General features: G+C 38.7%; 1 protein-coding gene across 12 annotated transcripts in view; it reads right to left on the bottom strand.

The window, feature by feature from the left end:
• Nucleotides 1–7,870: 7,870 nt before the first annotated feature.
• PALLD (palladin, cytoskeletal associated protein) overlaps nucleotides 7,871–13,627 on the bottom strand; it is a 169,374-nt gene continuing 163,617 nt past the window's right edge. For 11 of the 12 annotated variants that reach the window (XM_015860904.3, XM_015860906.2, XM_015860907.2 and 8 more), the window contains 4 exons: nucleotides 12,869–13,076; nucleotides 12,015–12,180; nucleotides 10,990–11,123; nucleotides 7,871–10,038 (listed from right to left, as the gene is read on the bottom strand). In XM_015860904.3, the coding sequence (XP_015716390.2) occupies nucleotides 9,866–10,038; nucleotides 10,990–11,123; nucleotides 12,015–12,180; nucleotides 12,869–13,076 (681 nt within the window). In that variant the 3' untranslated portion in view covers nucleotides 7,871–9,865. Of the gene's footprint in view, nucleotides 10,039–10,827; nucleotides 10,878–10,989; nucleotides 11,124–12,014; nucleotides 12,181–12,868; nucleotides 13,077–13,627 lie in introns of all 12 variants that reach the window. The other variant, XM_015860905.2, reaches the window with a different exon arrangement.

Raw genomic sequence — 13,627 nt, 5'->3', positions numbered from 1 at the left:
TTGAGTATGTGCTCTGTGCAGCTCTTGCAGATTTGATATGCTGGCTGTACAGAGAATGAATGCATGCTGATTATGCTCCAAATAGCAATGAACCCAATTACCGAAGCCACTAACTCTCAGTAAGGAAGCCAGAAATACAGCTGTTGCTTCACTACCTTAAAGAAACATTTGCTGTTTTGATCCCAGAATACTGTACATTGATATAAATGACAGATTTATATTAGTGAAGAACTGGCCTGTGAGTTGAAATAGTTTATTTTAATAACTGTTAATTTCTTGAGATCCAGAGCTCATAGTCCAGAGCAAGGCCTCAGCCCAGGTGCAAGAAAGCAGACAAGAATCCAGCTACTTCATGAATGTGAGTGACTTATGAGATGGAGCCAAAAGGATGTCGAGTCTAGGGAAAAATAGATGAATTTCTGATTTGAAACCTAAGGACATTTCTGAATCATCATGCAGTAAAAAACAGTCCTGTCATACACAGCCAGTTGAGGATGACTGCAGAGGAATTACTTGATAAAAAGATTTTGGTTGAAACCAATGTGTGGAGGTCACCTAGTTCAAACAGCTGTTCCACACAGTGCTAACTTCACTTCAGATCTTGAGATCCTGGGCCTTCCCTCTCTGAGTTCCAATGCACAAGGTCTGCTCTGAAAGTAATGCCTCCCTTTTTAGAGCAGTGGGTCTGTACACGTACAAGAACAAAGAGACATTACCACCATAGGAAACAGCTGAGGTTCTACAGTTTGAGAGCAGCTAGAAATTTAGCCAAGAGCTTCACTTAATAAGCTCATATTGCACTTCAGGGCTCTCATGCACATGTAATTGTCTGACAGCACTGCACAACAACTCTGCATCGACAGCACTGCTGAGCCTGTGCTTAAGGGAAGGTCTTAAAGCTAGGACTAGAAAAACAGGAAAATCAGTGATGGATGAAGAATGAGCTTATTCTTCTGTTCACTGAGCATGTACCAGAGAAAATACTTCTTCCTGGAATGAGTGGCAGATAAAGTCCCATGCTGCATTGCGGAATTAAGTAGAATCACAGAACCATTAAGGCTGGAAAAGATCTCTCAGATCATCTAGTCCAACTGTCACCTGCTATCAATGCTGCCCACTAAATCATATTCCTTACTATCACATCAAACAGTGAACACCTTCAGGGACAGTGACTCAACCACCTGTCTGCGTATTCCCTAGCACAACTCAGGGACATTCCCTCTAGTTCTATTGCTCGTTAACCACCTAGTTTCCTCAGCTGCTCCTCATAAGGCTTGTGCTTCAGACCCCTGACCAGCTTCATTGCCCCCCATGGTCATAGAATCATAGAATCACCAAGGTTGGAAAATACCTATAAAATCATCCAGTCCAGCCGCCCACCCATCACCAATAGTTCTCACTAAACCAGTGTATGGGAAATTGGTAATCACAGCCTGAACCTCTGATTAATCAGCTGAGGCAAGTGTCAGGTCTGCTGTGGGAGCACAGGTGAGAGTAATTGAGCTGTGCTCCTGGAAGGGGTGTAGGTTGACTCCACCTCCTCTAGACCTCATTTAAGGGCTGACCACCACTAAGGCAGCATCTCTTGGAGACTGTTCCCTGATGGAGGTTGCCTCAGCATTTCCCAGTGAAGGTGTCTGTATTGGTGAGTTTTTCCTTATAAATAACCTTTTGAATATCAGTTACCATCTTTGTATCATTCCACCTTACACAAATATATATCAATAAAGCTCTAGCTACTTTTTTTTCTTTGTAAGAAGATGCTTCCAAGGTGTCTTATTGTTGTGAACATTTGACTTGTAGCAGCAAAAGCAATCTCTTGTTATTGTAGAAGCCACACGTAAGGGATGAATACAGGAAACACTATTGCCATTTTATACACAGGGAGCTGAAATTGCCAAATGGAGTAAACAGAAGAATAAAACTCTTTATTTTTATTTTTTACAATTTACATTACATTTTCTAAGTGTTTCATGATCTCTCATTATCCATAAACTTACATACTGTAAAATAATTCTTTCCTATGAATTATCTCAGTGCAGGTTTCCCTTTGTTATGCTTTGAAAGTGAGTTTTCATTTCATATTGTAGCAGAAACGCTAAATCATGACCTGAACCAGTGATGGAGCACCTGGTGGGAAGGCAGGGCCAAGCTGGGGGAATTTGGGTTCATGCAGCCCAGCTGAGTGACTGGGAGGAGGGGAGCCAGGATCCACCCCTTCCAGACCTTATTCAGAGGTTGGCAGTGGAGATGAAGGTTTCTTGCGGGAGATCCCTGTTTACTGGAGACCTTCTAAAGATAAGCAGTTCTTCTTTTGTTACTGTGTTTACAGCTGCTGTGTTTGGGCTTGTTCTCATTTGTTGCTTCCCGGGATTGTGTTGTTCCACTATTACTGTTGTACTTTTTATCCCATTACAGCATTATGTGTATGAATGTGAATATCTACCTACACAGGTGAGTGTGTGAATAGTAAGGCCATAAGGAAAAATCAATAATATTTATTGTGTACTTTCAGTTGACTTGTTTCCAGTTTGCCTGTTAATCTATTTCAGGCGATACCTCTGAGCCTTTTGAAAGCTACACATTAATATAAAGATTTCTTATGGATGTGGAGCATAGTGTAACATTTACATTCAAATGGCTGGTAGATGTTAAGAAGAAAACAGCAGTGAAGTGGGTTGTATCTTGATTTTCTGTGGAGATGCTTTCAGGCATTGAGAAGGTGCCTGTGCATTTGTGCAGTAAAAATAAAAACAAAACAAACTTTTCTGGGATCAAAAGAAGATATTTTAAGTATTTGGCAGTGGAGCACAAACCCAGAGCAGCAACAAAACCCGAGGAATTCTGCAGGAGCCAGTTACTGCCTTGCCTTGAAGAGCGTGTTATAAATGGCTTAATTACATTGCCCTCTGCCGGAACTACAGGAGATTGCAGACTGATGCTTAACACACAGACAAAACTTTGGCAGAGAACCACAAGATAGATACCAATAAGTTGTTTCACAGTGCCAAGCAGACTCACAGAATCAAATGTTTCTGGGTTTGGAATCCAAAGAGGAGCTTGGGTTTTTCTCCTGACTTGCTGAAGGGATGTTCATTTATTTAGGGAAGAGTCTGTGGACACATGAGACAGATCTAAAGTTAAACTTGCCAGGAAAATGGATTTTGTATCCTTGAACTTACCAGGGAAATAAAAGAATGATTTCTGAGTTACAAAGGTGGATGAGTTCAGAGCTGATGAGAGAACTGTCGTGTGAAGTTGTGGGGGGAAAAAAAGGCCTCTTTGGGTCCTATGCCACTGATTGTTTTTTTTTAATAAGAATTATTGTTAGGTTTGTGTTCAAAAAGAATACATAGTTTTCCCCACTGAAATGTTTTTATCATTATTTTATTACTACTTATTAGTTTTTATTATTTTATTATTACTTGATGTCATCTAGCATTTGACTTAAACCGTTTTCTGCATCAAAGCTTTAGATCATCCAATGCATTCCTTGTTACTGATGTCAATGGAAGGAATTAATCTGTGTGTAAGTATTCTTATCTTAAAACAAGAAAGGGATTTAAATGTTTGGCTGATCTTGAATCCACAGTAAAGTCTTCAGTGTTTCTCCAGCCATAGGTGCCAAAATTCTGCTGTTGTTACACTGGCTGGGTGGCTCTGAAGGCACAGACATCAACTGACAGGGAGCTCTGGGTCCGAGGAAACGATGTGGAAGAAGCACTGTCTGAATCAGACTCAGGCAGGACTCAGTGGCACAGTGAAGCAAAAATGCTCAGTGAAATCAGTCAGTAAACTAACAGTTTCCATTACCATGAGGCTGGTTATTCCTGTTGTCACAGCGCTGGTTGAATGACTTTAACTTTTGCACTAAAATATTAAAGTCAGGAATGTACCAAGATGAGAATGATTTATTTTGGTTGGGCTTCCGTTATTTTTAATGTTAAAATTTGTGGGGAAACTATTTAATTTGTACAGTGATAAACTGAAAGATCATTTCTGAATAAAACTGAGTTTTAACTATTTCATATTCTCCCAGTCTTAGTGTATCTCTGCTGCGCACCATGTTGTGGGTAAAAGATAATTGTTTGCTTTAGAGTGCTGATGTATGTGCATGACTTAAATGAACACAAGTAAATAGATCTAATGGGATGTGATTGGATGGTCTGACTTACAAGTGGGTAAAGCTGCTTGTCAAATAACGTAACATGATTCTGCGAAGAATCTCTTAAATTCTGGATGGTTCTCTGTATAACCTTAAACGCCCCTCACTCTTCCTTCCTTTTGAATCCTCAGTTTCATATGCTTTCATTTATTTATTTTTCTCCCTCCTCACCATCAAGTAATATATACCAAGCTATTAAAAGATGCTATCACTGAGCTTTCTGCTTTCTTACGTGAGTTCAGATTTAATTTTTGTCAAGCAGTGTAAGAATTCAAAAATAAAGGTTTCTTATGTGATATTCCTGTCTATTATTTCAGGTGACACAGCAAGCGTCATTTTCATGATACTGGAAGCACAATTTATAACTCAAAAATGGGCTCTGATTTTGTGCAGCAGGCAGAACTTGTTGCCTAAGATGGCATCAGAGCTCTTTCAAGATGTTAAAGCAGATGTTCCATGAGGGGAGTTTTTTTGTGTTGTTCCATAGCATATAAAATAAATATAGTGGGAAGACTTCATAAGGCATACTCATCTCTAATAACAGCCTTACGAGGCACAGGTAGGAGCATATTTTACCACTGAGACTGCATTTATATTGCACATTTTATATGTTGATTTCAGAATGTTACAAAGTTAATTTTCTCCATCAGATGGTCACAAATGACTGGCATCCTTCGGTATTTATGGAAAAAAATATTGATGTTAAAGAAAGTAATAAGTGCTGAATTGTCCTGGAGTTCCTGGGTGTGCTACATGTGATAAGCTAAGTGTGCTGACAGCACAACATAGAAGGGCTTCAGTCAGATGTTTCATACACAGCACATGAACTAATTTAGTGTCTGTGCCAAAAATCAGAGCTGACTGGTGATTCTCGTGATCTCCTTTATGTGGTTTTGAGCAGAATTGTACGATAAATTGCTCGGCTTCACTTACATAACCAGATAACTAATATACCTTGTCCTAAATGTGTTCTGCTATGTCTGAGTGCACTGGATTTTGCAGTTGAACTTTGTGTGGTCTGAGACAGTGACCTTTATTTGACATCTCTGTCATCCATGAGGAAAAACAATAAATGTTACTGAATAATTAACTTTTCTATAAAGGGTCAAGTCAAATCTCAGTGTTACTTTACTTTATGAGGAAAAGTGAAGTTGATGGTTTTATCAATTTTGATAAAGAATGATGCGTATTTTTTAACTTGTAGTTTAAAGTGATCTTAAACTGTGATCAAAACAAAGAAAAAAAACCAACAACTTACTGTAAAACTGATTCCAGCCAATTTAAAACCAAGATGACAGTAATGTGTAGCCATGAGATTTTCAGACTGAGTACTTCAGGGTTCAGATCGAGATGGTTGTTTTCCAACTAAGATGTACCATCTTTATTGGTATTTCTTCATTTCTTTGATCACTTTAAATCATGCCTCTTTAATGTGAAATGCTCAATTACATGTTTAGCCCCTGAGCATTCTTTTATTTCTGGATCTTAGGCACCTTGTTTGATCTTAGACTTTCCATTTCTTTTTGTTGTTTTTGGACCCACATTTTCTACTTTAAGTGATTTGGGCACCCAAGTGAAAGCATTGGGTATGTACAGCTAGGATGGGAAAATGGATACAAATGGCTGAAAGGAGATGTTGTCTTACTTATGATGTAAATCTGCTGAGCTGAGCAGTAGAGTGCTTTCTGCTGAGATTTTCCATTTGGTAGTACAGCTGATTTCCAGCCATTCCTATTTTTCAAGCAGTATGAGTTCAGTTCTGAGCTCATACATCACTGACCACATGCTAAAAATGGAATTCCATTTACATTTAATATATCTTCATTCCATTTCTTCTTTCTAGAAGGCTTGTTATGCTCACATCCTCCTCTTCCTGGCATTCCTCCTCCTCTATTTTCTGGGCTGCAATTTAGGAGCACGAATGTAATTCATTATGGAATGCTTGGTCTGTTTCTCTCCCCTCAGTACGTGATTACTTAGTGAGCTGCTGAGCAGACTTAATAGCCCTCTCAGTGTATAGACAAAATACTTTAGAGAAAGGTAGGTCTGTCAAATTAATGAAAGTCTGGTACTTCAGCATCATGTATCATCTTAGTGCTACTGAAATAAAAAATGACACAACAAATACAAGAATTGTAATCTCATCTATTCTGTCTTTGGGTGATTTTTCACTGTCACAGGGGTTTTCTATAGATTTTGTTAAGTGTGCTTGTGAGACAAGCTTTTAGCAGATTTACTCTTCTGTTTTTCGTTCCTGATTTCTTCAGTGTGGCTTACTGGAGTTTTATCATTTGAAGCCTTTCTGGGCCTGAGTCTATGACTGAAAAAAAACCAAACCCCAACTTCATGGATGTGGAATTGTGCTCATTACTCCTGGTGGCTTCAAGTTGTGCTGGGGAGGGTCGGGTTGGACACTAACAATTTCTTCTCAAAGCGGTGAGGCATTGGAACGAGGTGCCCAGGGAGGTGGTGGAATCCCTGTCTGTGGAGATGTAAAAGAACCATGGAGATGAGGTGCTGAGGGATGTGGCTGGTGGGCGTGGTCTGGGGTTGGACTCCATGATGTTAGAGACCTTCTCCAACCTTAATGATTCTATGACAGGTTTCTGTCAGCACCTCAAATGCAGTTGAATTGAGTCTTGGATTGCTTCAAACACACCTGGCTGATAAGCTTGCTACCCCTCATACAAAGCATTGAAAGTGCACTTTCAGATAATGCTATCTATAATGCTATCTATCTTTGGAGTTTGGGGAGAAGATTAAACTGCTGAAGGCTATTTTGACGCTTCCAAGAGCATCAGTTTTTGGCTTGAGAAGTATGTCATTTTTTGCGTGCCATGCTTCTATCTCTGACTTTGTAAATGCAAACAGTCCTAGTAACTAAGGAACAGCACAGTTCAATGTTTTCTTAAGAACAACTTTGCTGCTTAGGGATGTGATTTACTACTTGTGTGTGTGTACATATATGCAGAGACAAAAAGTGATGATGATCTCATCTTAACTAGCTCACAAGAGCAGTCTGTCTCATTTCTTCAGCCTCGTAGCCAAAGGCACATTTACTGTAAGCAGACAGAACTCCACTGAGTTCAGTTAGTTGTAGACCACCATTAATGTCAGTACTCACTCACTTGTAAGGATAATTCTCTTTGTAGTAATCAATGCTTGCAATGTAAGCCTAAAAGAAAAACAAACTGGTTATCTTGCAGCTTTCTCAGTATTTTTGCACAGACAGGGAAGGAGAAGTTTTAAGTAATGTTCAGGATTTTACAAGTAAATCTTAACTTTTTCTTCCTTTGATTTTGGTGCTTTTTAGAAGTCTGCTCTTACACCAATTTAACAGCACTTGGACTTGGAATCAGTTTTACTTTTTTTTTTTTTTTTTTTTTTACTGTTTTACTTAGAATCAGTTATTAGTGATGTCATACAGCAATTACTAGAGACGTGAAATAGACCTGCATGTATTTCCAGCATCTGGGGTAAAAAAGTGTCTCCACGTATGTAAATGATGAGAAAATTTTCACACAATAGTGAGTCATGCTTCTCTTATAAAGATAAAAGACTGAGAGACAAAAAGAACAGTATGATAAACATATTTGAGTGTAGATGCTTCACATAGCCCTTGTTTCATTAATTTCCTAATAGTTAAACTTCTAAATCTTGCATGCTTGTATTGTAACAGTTAATAGTCTTTACCAGGAGAAAAACTTTCTATTTGTGTAATATTTATTGACGTTAAACCCACATTATACCAGCACAACAATCCAAAGTAATGATAGTACATTTTTTTTATAAATACAAATAGAGTGGCAAAATAATGCTAGTGAAGCTAACAAAAAAAAGTAAATTAGCATGTCACAGTTGTGAAAAATTCTGCAAATGATATGATGTACTTCTCCTAGGATATAATCAGATTATTCCCATACGATAAAGCATGACATTAATTTAGAGGAACGATTCCCAGACCTGGTCATGTCCTGCACCAATTTGCATAGAATAGTACTAACTTATGTGCTAAAAGTTTATTAGTCACTAAAAAAAAAACCAAAAACCCAACAAAACAAACTCTGTGTACTTACAAAGCAATACACTTATAGCAGTAATGCAGTATACGGTGTACACAATTACAGAATAAAAAAACCAACTAAGTACAGGACTTCTGAATAACTGAACTGGGATAAAAGATTTCAACACTTTTATTATAAATAATGAAAGAAAGATACCATGTATGTGCTTCATATAAGGAATACAGTGTTTTCCTTTCATAGCAAAGTATGCTCGTACCATCACTCATTTTTCTTGTCGGGCCTAGCAACTCTTCCATCCCTCCCTCCCCTTCATCTGAAATTCATTTGTTTCTAATTTAAGACTACCTTGTCACATCTGACGAGGTAGAGCTCCAGTTTGATGTGGATTTGCCTTGCATTCTGAAAGTAGCATTTCATCCACTGCACGCAGCCCCTACCCATTAACAGAGGTGTTGTAGGCAAACAACAGGAAGGATGAGGAAAAAAAAAAAATAATCCAGAAATGTGTATGATAAGAAGAAAAAGTGGCGCAAATTTTCTGGTTTTGTCCATCATCTTCTGCTTTCCTCAGGTCTGCAAGCTTACCACCTCTGGTGTTTACTTCTCACTGAAATTCCTACTGCAGTCTCAACCCATTTCTCACTTACTATGCATTTCTAAAATCCTCATACGCGTTACTCAAGTGCTAAGCAGTCAAATGGCCCCTACATACGTTCCTTAGTTTTCAGCTCACCTTTGAATTTCAGATTCTTCAGCAGGAGTGTTAGGAGGTTGCAGGCTGTCTTCGGGAAATCCATGGCGAGTTTCAGCCTCTTACCCTGTCCCCCTCCCACCCCCTGCAGCAATCTACTGCAGCAGTTTCATACCGTCAGCACGTTTTCTCCTTTAGTTACTAAGATTTATGATCTGGAGTAGACTGTGTTGCTTATCTTCTTCATTACTTTGAAGAGGTGAAATAATTCACACTTAACCATCTTTGCTGTATGTTTGTAAGTAAGCCTCCTCCTAGGTGGCAGAAAGGGAAAATACAAAAGAATTTAAAACTGGGGCTTCAAGGTTGCTTTACAGCATTGTCCATATTAATGGCATTTAAGGCGACGTATTATTTTCATTGTAGAATAAAAAACAGTTTGCAGAAATGCAGCATTTGCTTACATTTTTCTTCCTTGACTCTTCCTTTTTTATTAGAATATTGCACTTGTTCACTGTAGCTATCAGAATGCATTGCCATTTTAGAACTACAGATTACCGTACATCCTAGTTTTCTTTGTCATCTAATGGCCTCAAATAAAACATCTCGCACCATTAGCATTGTGTAACTTCTACTTACTGCTTACGAAGGCACGTGGTGATAGTGTTTTCTTCTGAAAAGTCTGTTTCACTGATGCGTTTTGGCCTTTATGAAAAGGGTTATTCATAAGAGCTGAAGCAACTTAGGTATAAGGAAATGGTGAATGTGATTTGTTGTGCAATGTGTACATTTCTATTAATAATCTACCTATTCTTCTAATTTGGTATACTGAATAAGGAATACATGGTTACTGTGTTTGTTGTTTATCTTTTGTACTTGAAGGTGTTTGCCTTTGCATAAAGTGACATAGGAGTATCATTGGTCAAGGCAATGGCTTTCAGTGTTTCTGCTTTGAAAGAAGATGATGGAAGTGGGGGCTCGGATCTACAGGTCATCGCTCTCTACCAAACCAGACGGCATTGTCAGATGGACTGGATTTGCCTCTGGCTGGAAAGCTGCTTTGATGTCTAGTCCTTGGTCACACAGTGCAGCGTATCGGCTGGTTGAGGGCCGCACCTTCTTTGGCTTGGTTGTCTGAGGTGGTTGTTGCCACTGAGCTATAAATTAAAAAAGAAAGAATAAAAATTAGGCATCGCCATCTCTTCAACAGATTCATAATTATGAATTATGAAAATTATGTTGCTCCTTTCTGGGCAACAGAGAAGGATTACGTGAAATGTAAGTTTCATTTCTTGGTGCGTTTATTTTTTTCTCAGTATCTAGTTCCACCTTCAAAAGTGGTGAACAAAAACAAGCATCTCTGATTGTTACCTTGTCTTTTTGGCATTGCTTTCTACCTTTCCTAGTATCAGTGAGAAGGTTAACAGTGAGGTATGCGTTTCTGTGCTCTAATATTACAATGTCAGCCTGTTCTATCTAGGGTTATTGGCTGTAATGGGAAAGGAAATCATCTGGTTGCCATTGCTACCCCCTGAATCCAGAAGAATGCAGAGCCAAGGTTCTAATCTGCAAGTCTCCCTATCACTGCCACCCCAGAAACCACCTGCCTTTCCCATTTTCCCGCTCATTTATTCTTGTTATGGGGGGATTGGTAATGGAATTTTAGTTTAAGAAAATGTTCACTGTGTAAGGGGCTGCTTTGGAACAAAACACAGAGTTAGGCAGATAAACCTAATACTACAGATCTGGTAGTTGTGCACAGGTGTCACAGGACTAAGTGGAAAAGAATACAAGAGGTTAGGGAAGTGCTAACAGTAATGGCAATAATGTTCCACAAATCATCTAATCATGCCGTTATCTGTGGTTAATTAGCTATATTTAATATACTAAGCAAAAATTGAGTGCATGCTTGTTTTGTTTTGGTATCTGAGAAATGGTTGAAGTACTTTGACAGAGCACTTGTTGTCTTGATGTGGACATTATTATTGAGGAGAAACTATAAACAAAAGAAAAAGAGACCAATGTAAATGATTCTTTGAACAAAGTGACACTTGTACAACTGTTGCTTTTGAGGGATTAATGAGATCATGAAAAAGGAAGTCACTTACTATAAACATCCAACCTGGCAGTGCAAGACACAATCCCAGCCTCATTCTTAGCTGAAACGGTGTACCAACCAGCATCCTCTTTTGTAGCTCCCTGAATAAGCAGGCAGATGTAGCCATAGTTGTCCTGGTGCATGCTGAAAAAAAGAGAAGCAGCGGATTACTATTTAAATTGAAAAAGTGTAGACATTTAAATGTCATTATAAACAGACCTCATCCTAGTTAGACATTAAATATATAGTCTACTTTTAATTAATGTAAAACTTTGAAATTAGCAAGTGCTAAATGAAACCTTCAGTAGGCTTGAAAATTTGGCAGTTTAATATCCTGTATCAAAAAGAAAGAAGCAAAAACCACCCAGAGCAGCTTCATTTTCAAAGTGACAGATTAGGACATCTGGAAAGCAGATTTAAGTTGTAGGAATTTCAGAACTTATCCAGACTTTGTGGGGATGGGATACAAGACCTGACTTGAGAAATGAAGTACTGAAATATTTGTAGTTATTTAGGAGAGCAGTAATTTATTACAGTGCCACATCAGTAATGAGTTCCTTTTCTTTTGATATATCAGGAATTTTATCTTAAACATTTCTACAAAATGCAGTCAAATATTGATGACAAACTTATAGATCTTAGAAATAAAATAAATATATATATAATTACATTGATGTTTCATTGCAAAGCAGAGTTAAAAATCTAGATTTCTGCCAAGAAGTGGACAGTTTTACCTAGGAGCGTAGGCTTTTACCAATGCATTTGTCTTGTTTCTAGACAAGACTACAACTCCACTTGCTTAAAGTGCAAAGGCAGTTGTTTAAGTCCGAGGTTGGAATACAAAACTATTGTTTTAATTCTAGCTCTTGCTGCCTGCAAGTGAGTAAATGTCATGAAGTATTACAGGGAATAATTAATATTTATAATGTGCTGCTCACACAAGGAATTCTTATGACCTTTTAGGTTTTCACTTGTATTACAGGACAAATCATTACTGAAGTTAGGCACAGAGAGATTATTCTCAGACAGTCTTACCTCACTCTGTCAGTATTATGTGTGATTGACTCATTCTCTTTCTTCCAAAATATCTGAGGTGATGGTTCCCCCGAGATTCGACACTCCAGTCGCACTGGAAATCCCTCGCTCACACCTGTGTTCTGTAGTTTCTCTATAAACACAGGTGCTTTGTGTACTTCCTTAGCTGTGAAAATAAAGATTGCAGTATTGCTGACACTTTTTGCGTATATAAAGGAAAAATCTAAGAGGCAGGCAAATTGAGTGTTGTTATCATTAGTTACAAAGCCTGGCCCCACTTCATCTGAAGAAAAAAGTCGCCTCCTTATTTTAATGAAGGAAAAGTGGGGTCTAATCGAGTTGAGCATTTTCGTCCTCATCCCCTTTGGCCACTGGAAGAATTAAAGGGTAGAGCTTGAGAACTAGATTCACTGGCTGCACTGTGCTTGTTAAGCAGTGCTCCTTCATCTTCCATAAAAGGATGAGCCTCTAATTGTAGCAGAAATACTCTGCCAGCTGGTTGGAACGGCATTAATCTAATGTACTGTGAATCATATTACTGGCAGCCCAGAGGTAGATACAGGTTTGCACAGATTGCTGTGGGAAAAAACACACAATATATTGAAGTAAATAGTCGGGTTTACGGCCTCAGCTCTGCCTCAGGAGGAAAACAACCCTCTTTTCTTCATAGTGTACCCAGAGGTTGCATGCCACTCAACTTATGTCAAAACATAACATAAATGTATCACCTAGAGATACACTATAGCTCTGTCACTGCTTGGTCACCTCTTCTCATTCCCCACCCCTCAGCCACATCATTTGACAGCTCTTAAATTTTCTATTTACACCTTGAGTGCTCAGCACAAATATGTTACCTGCAACAGTGAGCTCCAGGCTGAATGTATTTTCTCCAGCTCGATTGCTGGCAACACACGTGTAGATTCCCGCATCCCTCGCGGTGACCGGTTCTATGATCAGGGAATGCACCCCATTCTCACGCACCAGCATTTTGTGAGAGCTGTCAGGACGAATGGGTCTTCCATTTAGTTGCCAGCTTAGATCAGGTGTTGGTAATCCACTAACCTTCAGTGTAAACAGAACAATGGGAAATTATTTGCTGTGCAAAAACAATGAAGGAGTCCTGACTCGTTACTTCAGAAAACTTGGTTTTGTTTGGTAATGCAGGTGTACCACAACATTTAAGGAACTAATTCTATCTGAATTACATATTGCCTCAGTTGTACTAATTGCTTTCTCACCAACTCCCTGAATTCCATGGTGTCTTAAAGGTGTGACTGAATAAAAAAAATCAGTGTTTAGACATGCTAGAATCTAAACACCAATACATGACAACAAAAGGTACAGTCACACCTTGTATCTTTTCTGATGGTTTGCTCTTCACCTGGAATGAAACAATACTCCCTTCTAAACTAATTTCTTGTAAAAAACTTATAGACAAAATGATGTTAGCTGACTACTGAGCTCTGCACTCCATTTCATTGTACTGGTCTGTTTGTATGAGTCCTGCACTATTAAAATCCCTGCCACTCAATGGGGTACTGCGTGAAGACAAACAGCTTCTCCCAAGTAGACCATCACCAAGTGAACGGAAGCCCGAGCCTTCATCGGTTCTG

This window comes from Coturnix japonica, chromosome 4 (genome assembly GCF_054131305.1).
Source record: "Coturnix japonica strain WE chromosome 4, WE-NBRP24, whole genome shotgun sequence".
Taxonomy (NCBI): domain Eukaryota; kingdom Metazoa; phylum Chordata; class Aves; order Galliformes; family Phasianidae; genus Coturnix; species Coturnix japonica.
Note: the sequence above shows the minus strand (reverse complement) of the source record. Positions and strands in the feature narration are given on the sequence as shown.